This window comes from Aegilops tauschii, chromosome 7, assembly GCF_002575655.3.
Source record: "Aegilops tauschii subsp. strangulata cultivar AL8/78 chromosome 7, Aet v6.0, whole genome shotgun sequence".
In the NCBI taxonomy this organism is placed as follows: Eukaryota; Viridiplantae; Streptophyta; class Magnoliopsida; order Poales; family Poaceae; genus Aegilops; species Aegilops tauschii.
Genome location: NC_053041.3, coordinates 541,534,387 through 541,542,623, shown reverse-complemented (window position 1 = coordinate 541,542,623; position 8,237 = coordinate 541,534,387). Strand labels below are relative to the sequence as shown.

The following is an 8,237-nucleotide window of genomic DNA, read 5'->3' as shown; positions in this document are numbered from 1 at the left end:
ATATTTTACACTTACAAGACCTGATATTTCATTTGCTGTCAATAAAGTCTGTCAGTTCCGTCATCCACCCACTACAGTTCATTGGACTGCTGGAAAACGCATAGTCAGATATGTTAAAAATACTCTTAATATTGGTCTCAATCTCAGCAAGTCATCATCTACACTTGTGAGTGCCTTCTCAGACTCTGATTGGGCAGGATGCCTGGATGACAGGCGTTCCACTTGTGGTTTTGCAGTCTTCTTTGGCCCTAACCTGATTTCATGGTGTGCAAGGAAACAGGCCACAGTCTCCAGATCCAGTACAGAGGCAGAATACAAAGCATTAGCCAACGCTACAGCTGAGATCATATGGGTGCAGTCCATGCTGAAGGAGCTCGGTGTGAAAAATGTCAAAGCTCCCTGTTTATGGTGTGATAACTTGGGTGCCACATATTTGTCTGCTAACCCTATTTTTCATGTCGGAACAAAACATATAGAGATTGATTTTCACTTTGTCAGAGAAAGAGTGGCTCAAAAGCAACTTGACATTCGTTTTGTGCATTCCAATGATCAAATAGCTGATGGATTCACAAAGGCTCTACCTGTCAGAAGCTTTGAAGACTTCAAACATAATCTCAACTTGATGAAGTTGTGATTAAGGGAGGGTGTTAAACATGTCATCATGCCACGTTGGACCAGCCTTGTATCGGCGCATGGTTGAGATAGATAGAGTAGGTTGTTTAGATGTTTATCTCATATTGTTTAACCTCTCTTATCTCTTATCTTACTAGAAGATCTCCAACCGCATGTATGCGCTATCTACAGGGAGGTTCGCCCCTGCTCAATATAACACGTAACGCGTCCCTCACATCGAGGTAAGACGCTTCCGCCAAGTCGCGTAAATTGATCAATTCAAGACATCTTATATTCTTATTCGCCCTATCTGCTTCTGTTTCTCTCAAATCATTTCTCATCGCCATCCCAAGAAAAGTAGCCACACTACCTGCAAATAAAAGGCAAGGTATATGCACTCATGGAGGCTGCTCTTGAACCAATGGCAGCCTAATATTGCTGCTCTTCTCCTACACCGATGTGCAGTGGCTAATTTTCTTGGGTCACATTGGCAGTCACCATGTTTATTGCAGGGGAAGGTCTAAGATGTGCCATACATTTTCATTCTCTATCCATGTTCGGACAAACAATAATGGTTTCTGGGATTCCAAATTTCCAATGTTGTTGTGTGGCTTCGAGACCTCCAAGATGAAAAGGTAAAGTAGCGACATACTTGCGTCACTATGCATTGCTCTTTTCTATTCAATGTTTTTTCAAGTTATATATGTCCATACCACAACTGAATTATTGTACTGAATATATTTATCTAATTTACCCGGTTAGCACTTTGAACACATTTTTTTTGTTTAGACTGTCAAACATGCTACCATTTTTTGGTTCTGCTGCTTTTGTCATATCGAAGAATGGATCCTGCTACTCTTACAACTGTTTACGTATGAGTGGTTGCTTCATGCTATATTGTTTGTACTCACTGTTTGTTAACCTATCGGTAGTACAACTTTCTAACTACGCCATGGTGTGTACCTTTAGAGATTATCTGCATGATACTAAAAGCTGGCTAAAATGACATTGTGATTGTTTACGTCTTGCTGTACCCTTCAGAGAGTTGTTCTTCTGGACTGTTGGTAAATTGTGATATCTGATTTCCTACGTCAGAACAAGAAAACATAGCTGGTTATGGTACATACAGGGATGCTATGAGTAACGTATATCTCAATTGGCTACTCATGTCTTGCTTGATAACACACGATGATTACGTTTCAAGTGCATTTTATCTGTATTATCGGATGACCATAGTAAATTCTCATGTCCATTTTTTTCCTTTCGTTGAAACTTGGCTACATCATTTAGAACAATTTTATACAGGTGAACAAATGCCTAATTTGATGTCACTATAGGCTAACCAAGTGTACTATAATAATTTCAATGCTCTCACAAGCCAACCTAACTACTGACGGGAGGAGTCCATGTACATGATAAATATCTTCACGTTTGAGAAAAAATGTTTTTGTTTAGCATTTTAATTGTTACAATGTTCCATTGGATCTATAACATCAACATTTCAATCGTACATGTATCTATAGTACCTAAATAGTTCATCCCCACTATGTTAAGCCATACTTTCTTTTCGTCCAATGTAGATTCTCTTCATGGAAGGCAGAAAGCTCCGCAGCAACGCGCAGGGTATTATCTAGTATTTTGTATATTGTGATACAGTGGCATTATTTGGTCAAATTAGTATCGCTCGGTGTTGCATTCTTGTTTTGCATGTTGTTGCAGCAAGCTGCGTTTGTTATTGTGTTTCCCTCATTTCTCGCATTTGATGGAAAACTCAATCCAACAAGGGATCAAAACCCTTCTAGGCTCCATTTGTTTTGCTTGCAAAAAGTGTGCCCAAGTGCCTCATCGGACACCCAATGCCTAAGTATCTACGCAACACTTTTTTTTCTCAAATATGCACGTGTGTGTATCATTTTATATAAAAGAGAGGAAAAGACTTACCATCTGCAGGGTTACAACGATATTTACACAACACATTTTCAAACAGCATATGCAAGAAGTATATTTGTTTGTGGAGTTTTCATCACGAATACCGAACGGAATTTTGAATTCAGATACTAGAAAATTCAGGCGAAGCGTGCCACGGAGGGCGGCACCCCTCTCTCTCCCACCATGTCGCCGCCTCCCATCTCAGGCGAGATCCGGCGGGCGGCGATGAAGCGCCCCGCCCTGCTGGCCGTCCCGGTCGTCCTCATCCTCTCCCTCTCCTTCCTCCTCCTCAGGCCGTCCTCCTCCCCTCCGCGCACACCACCGACCCCGACCCCGGCCACCGCCGCCGCCTCAGCGTCTACGTCGCGGACCTCCCGCGCGCGCTCAACCACGGCCTGCTCGACCTCTACTGGTCGCTCCCCTCCGCCGACGCCCGCATCCCGGCCTCCTCCGACCCGGACCACCCGCCGCCGCGCGGCCACCCGCCCTACCCCTCCAGCCCCCTCATCCGGCAGTACAGCGCCGAGTACTGGCTCCTGCGCTCCCTCCTCGGCCCCGCCGCCCCCGCGTTCGCGGCGGTGAGGGTCGTCGCCGACTGGAGGGAGGCCGACGTCGTGTTCGTCCCCTTCTTCGCCACGCTCTCCGCGGAGATGGAGCTCGGGTGGGGCGCCACCAAGGGCGCCTTCCGCAGGAAGGAGGGGAACGGTGACTATCGCCGCCAGCGGGACGTCGTCGACCGCGTCACCGCCCACCCGGCCTGGCGCCGGTCCGGCGGCCGCGACCACGTCTTCGTCCTCACAGGTAATTATGCTGGGCCGGTGGGGAATTGTGAATCCTATCCTTGTAAAGTTGTAATGCACTAATCCAGAGAGAAATTAGAAAGTATGTTTGAATACTGTGAATCAAGGTTAGCATAGCTGTTAAGTTTCATGGTTTCGTGATGGTTTTCTCAGCCAAGGAAGTGACTTACTATGAAATCTCACTAGTTAGCAAGAGACCTATGTGGATCATGCAAGTCTGTGTGTGCCTAGTAGAGCAGCTCAGTATAGGTTAGAAAATTAGGAGAGAAACTTATATTAGCACAGTTCAGTAAACGAGAGAAACATTGTGCTTTTATGCAAGTGAAGTGGCGCAGAAGTGTTTGGTGTATTGTTTATGTCTTGGTGAAGATCATTTGCCTAGCAGCTTATTTTTCTTTTGGATGCTCAGGTCATGTTAAATACTGAGGCGTTGTTTGACAGACCCTATGGCAATGTGGCATGTCCGAGCGGAGATTGCTCCAGCAATTCTACTGGTGGTTCATTTTGGCGGGTGGTACAAACTCGATTCAAAATCTGCAGGCGGCAACTCTTCTCATATGATACAACACACTCAAGTGTCATTGCTGAAAGATGTCATTGTGCCTTACACACATTTGCTGCCTACCCTGCACCTATCAGAAAATATGGATCGCCCCACTCTTCTGTACTTCAAGGGAGCCAAGCACAGGCATCGGGTTTGTACTATTAATCATAAAATAAAGCTCCTGTTTTACGCATTATATTTGGAAAGGTTTATCTGCTATCTGAATCCTATCCTGTACTTGACTATTAACTTGCATTTTATCATTAATTTCATAAAAAAGTGTGCAAACATGTACTTCTTGAGCCTGGGTTACATCGTTTTTATCTGTAATCAGCTTTGAAATTCCTGAAATTGGTTATCACCTATGTAATATCTGAAACTAACTCTCTAAGTGAAAAAGAATAAACATATGGTAAATGATTTTATTGTACTTAAAAATCTTCTAGGTCTCTGTTATATCTGATGCTAGCTCTTTCAAACAAAAATGTTTGGCTCTCTTTTTGTGTCTATTTATTCCAGGAAGTATTATTTGAAGCATTGTGCCTAAAAAACACTAAAACGTCATTTTGCTTTCAACAGGACTTTATCGCTTATGCAGTGTACATTAGTAGAACTCCCGAGGGTCTTTGTAAAGATCAATAATAATAACAGAAACACATGATTAAGCTAACACTAGGTTGTTCCTTTGATTTGTATATCTGAGTGAAGCAACTAACTTCAGCCTAGCTTATACTGCTTGCAAAATAATAATTAAAACCATCTATCTGATCAGTCCGTTTATTTGTTTTCAGGGTGGTTTGGTGCGTGAAAAACTGTGGGACTTGATGCTTAACGAGCCTGATGTCGTCATGGAAGAAGGTTTTCCTAATGCTACAGGTCGTGAACAATCAATTAAAGGAATGCGAACATCAGAGTTTTGCTTGCACCCAGCTGGTGACACCCCAAGTTCATGTCGTCTATTTGATGCTGTTGCAAGTCTTTGCATACCAGTCATTGTCAGCGATGACATTGAGCTTCCTTTCGAAGGGATGATAGACTACACAGAATTCTCCATTTTTGTGTCAGTCGGTAACGCAATGAGACCCAAATGGCTAACAGACTACCTAAGGAATATCTCCAAGCAGCAGAAGGATGAATTCAGAAGAAACCTGGCTGGAGTGCAGCATATCTTTGAGTACGAAAACAGTCACGAAAGTAGCAAGGTCTCTGCCCCGGAAGATGGTGCTGTGAACCACATATGGAAGAAGATTCATCAGAAATTGTCGATGATTCAAGAAGCAGTCACCCGGGAGAAGCGGAAGCCTGAAGGCGCATCAATCCCACTTCGGTGCCATTGTACATGGCCGCCTCTCTTAGTCGTCAATCCCTCAAGAAAAGCTCAGATGACTGCAAGTCAGTTAATTTCCCCCTTGGTAGTTGCAAATATGAGCATGTAACTGTAGGCCAGCGTTTCTTATGCACTATTCAGGATTTATTTTATTTTTTTGCTTATTGCTCAATAGGTTGTTGTATGGGGCTTGTTTGTTCACTGAAAACATATTGCCCATTTGAAATGAATTGAGAAGGCTGAATACGGATTGATATATATTGGTACAAATTGTTGAAAACAAATGTTTAGACATGGGTGTCCTGATGCCTATTTTTTTGCTTCAAAGGGGAAAAGGGAGATGAGAGAACTTCTGGTGCCAGTACAGGAGGAGCTCAAAACATTTGTTCATATATTCAATTTGCAGTGTTGCCAAACAACAGAAAGGCGACCAACATGGTGGCCAATGGAACAGAGATATTGTCATCTACAACATCAGTTACAGGAATACACTCCACCACAGTGGCTGCCAGCGCAATGAGAACCAGTTTACCAATCGCCTGATCCCAGCTGACATGGATGTAACCAAGCCACGAGAAATATTACAGCATCCTGCAACAAGAAAACAGAGTACATCAGCAACGCGTGCGAAATTCTGTCAAGGCAACAGGAGTGCGTCGCAAGAACCCTACAGAGCGGACAGCAGGAACCCAGATATGAACATTGCGCCACTCCAACCCAGCTCTTCTTGTCGTTGAATGGCAGCTTCAGCGAGCCGAATCTTCTCCCAACAATGTCAGCAAAGCCTGCGAAGCCAAGATCCAAGCAGACGCAGAAACTCAGCGAAAACGAACAAGTCGTCAAGTGTAATGCGGTGTTACAGAACCTGTAACCCATTTCCATCTTACCGTCTCCGCCGCTTATCATCGACAAGGAAACGATCCCGATCGGGGAGTCACGCCAAAAGACTAGAACAATGATCAGTAGCACAATGACATAGTAGAGAGGGCCTCTAAGCAATTCCCTGTCAGAAACCATAGATTGCATCAGGGAGGTGATGTCTCGAAGAAGAATGGACGATCAAAAGTAAATAACGTTGCTGGCACATTGGGATTACTCTCGTTTTCCTTCACGGGTCACAGATTTGACAAGAGCTTCGTCGGAGTAGAAGCTGAGGCCGTAGGCGAGAAGCCTGACGCAGTTCAGGAACGGGACTACCCCGCGAAGAACCGTGCACCGGTCGAATTGCTGCAAAACAGAGCATGTCTATCTTAGGAACTCTGTTCTGATCTGAAGATGTAAGGGAGTTGGATACAGCTGGAGGAGTACCTGAAGAGTGGCCATGAAGCCATGAAAAAGATCCCGGATAGCACATGCACAACCTTCCTGCTCAAGCTCTGCCTTTAATGGTGACAAGTACCACAAGTTAGCAACCAAGCAAGGAGCCAAACGAGGCAGTTATTAATCAATTCGTGTTTGATCAATGTAAATAATTAGACCATTTTTACTGTACATGCTGAGATTCAGTCGTTGGTCTAGAGCAGTGGCAAGCTGACAGCAGGAAGCTCGATCTGGGCGAGCTTTAACTGAATCAAGTTCAGTAAACAAACAGTACAGTAGTAATCTTCCTAGTGATTGATGTTTTTCTAGAAGATCAGGGAGGCTCTGGTGATTGATGTTACTAGTTGAGTTCACTATTAGGAAACAGATCACACCTCGTCAGTGACTTACTAGTAGTACGTATTAATGGGAGGTCGGTCAAGGAGCGGAGTGCACGAGACCTGTTGGACGATGCGGCGCTCGGTGAGCGCGTCGAAGGCGCGCACGAGGGAGTAGGCCCCGGCGGTGACGAGCAGCGTGGCGCCTCCGTCCCGCAGCAGCGTCGCCGGCGCCGGCGCCGAGGCCGCGAGCGCCCCCGCCACGGCCGGGACGCCGACGGCGGCGACGAGCCACCCCCTCGGGGGGCGGAGATGGAGCGCGCGAGCAGCAGCGAGGTCGGGGAGGAGGGGAGTGTGGAAGGTTACGCAACTCACGATATATTGATCGGGTGCAATATGCACGTATATATAAGTACAAAGGGGAGGCACGTCCTCAACTATACATGGAATGAGGAGGGCTTGTTGTACAAGAAATACACATACAATATCTACATCTCAACACCCCCCGCAGTCGAAGCGGCACCATGGTCGACGCAAAGACTGGATCAGAACTCCTCGAAGGACGCGGTAGGCAAGCCCTTGGTCATGATGTCAGCAAATTGTTGGGACATGAGACATGTAGCACGCGTACATGACCAAGAGCTACCTGTTCCGGAACAAAGTGGATATCAATCTCAATGTGCTTGGTGCGTCGATGATGAACCGGGTTGGCGGAGAGGTAGACCGCAGAAATGTTGTCACAGTAAACAATCGTGGCCTTATCAACCGGAGACAAGAGCTCATGCAGAAGCTGACGAAGCCAGGAACACTCGGTGACGACGTTGGCAACGACGCGGTACTCCGCTTCAGCACTGGAGCGGGAGACAACGGGCTGCCGCTTGGACGACCAGGAGATGAGTGATGGTCCAAGGTAGACGCAATAGCCGGAGGTCGAGCGGCGGGTGTCGGGGCAGCCGGCCCAATCAGCGTCAGAATAAGCCGTCAAGTCCATAGAGGACGAAGCCTGAAGTGACAACCCAAGATCCAAGGTGCCACGGATATAGCGCAGGATGCGCTTGACCGCGGTCCAGTGAGCATCACGAGGAGCATGCATATGGAGGCACACCTGCTGCACAGCGTACTGGAGCTCCGGACGAGTAAGAGTGAGGTACTGAACCAACAATCGACCTGTAGAACGGAGCATATGAAGCAGGAGAACCATCCGTGGCAGAGAGTTTGGCCTTCGTGTCGACAGGCGTGGCAGCCGGTTTGCAGTTAAGCATTCCGGCACGGTCCAGAAGCTCATGAGCATACTTTCGCTGATGAAGAAAGAAGCCATATGCTCGACGAATAACCTCGATCCCGAGGAAATAGTGCATAGGACCTAAGTCCTTAATGGCAAACTCAGC

General features: G+C 46.3%; 1 protein-coding gene and 1 pseudogene across 1 annotated transcript; one reads left to right on the top strand and one right to left on the bottom strand.

Moving 5' to 3' along the window:
- Positions 1 to 2,678: 2,678 nt before the first annotated feature.
- On the top strand, positions 2,679 to 5,496 carry LOC109778602 (probable arabinosyltransferase ARAD1; annotated as a pseudogene).
- An 85-nt stretch (positions 5,497 to 5,581) lies between these two features.
- LOC109778604 (probable phytol kinase, chloroplastic) lies at positions 5,582 to 7,208 on the bottom strand. Its single transcript, XM_040394597.3, is given in 7 exon segments — positions 5,582 to 5,803; positions 5,884 to 5,920; positions 5,923 to 5,997; positions 6,100 to 6,215; positions 6,309 to 6,439; positions 6,521 to 6,592; positions 6,973 to 7,208. Coding segments are annotated over 6 exon segments (570 nt in total). The 5' UTR covers positions 6,536 to 6,592; positions 6,973 to 7,208; the 3' UTR covers positions 5,582 to 5,607.
- Between the last annotated feature and the right edge of the window lie 1,029 nt (positions 7,209 to 8,237).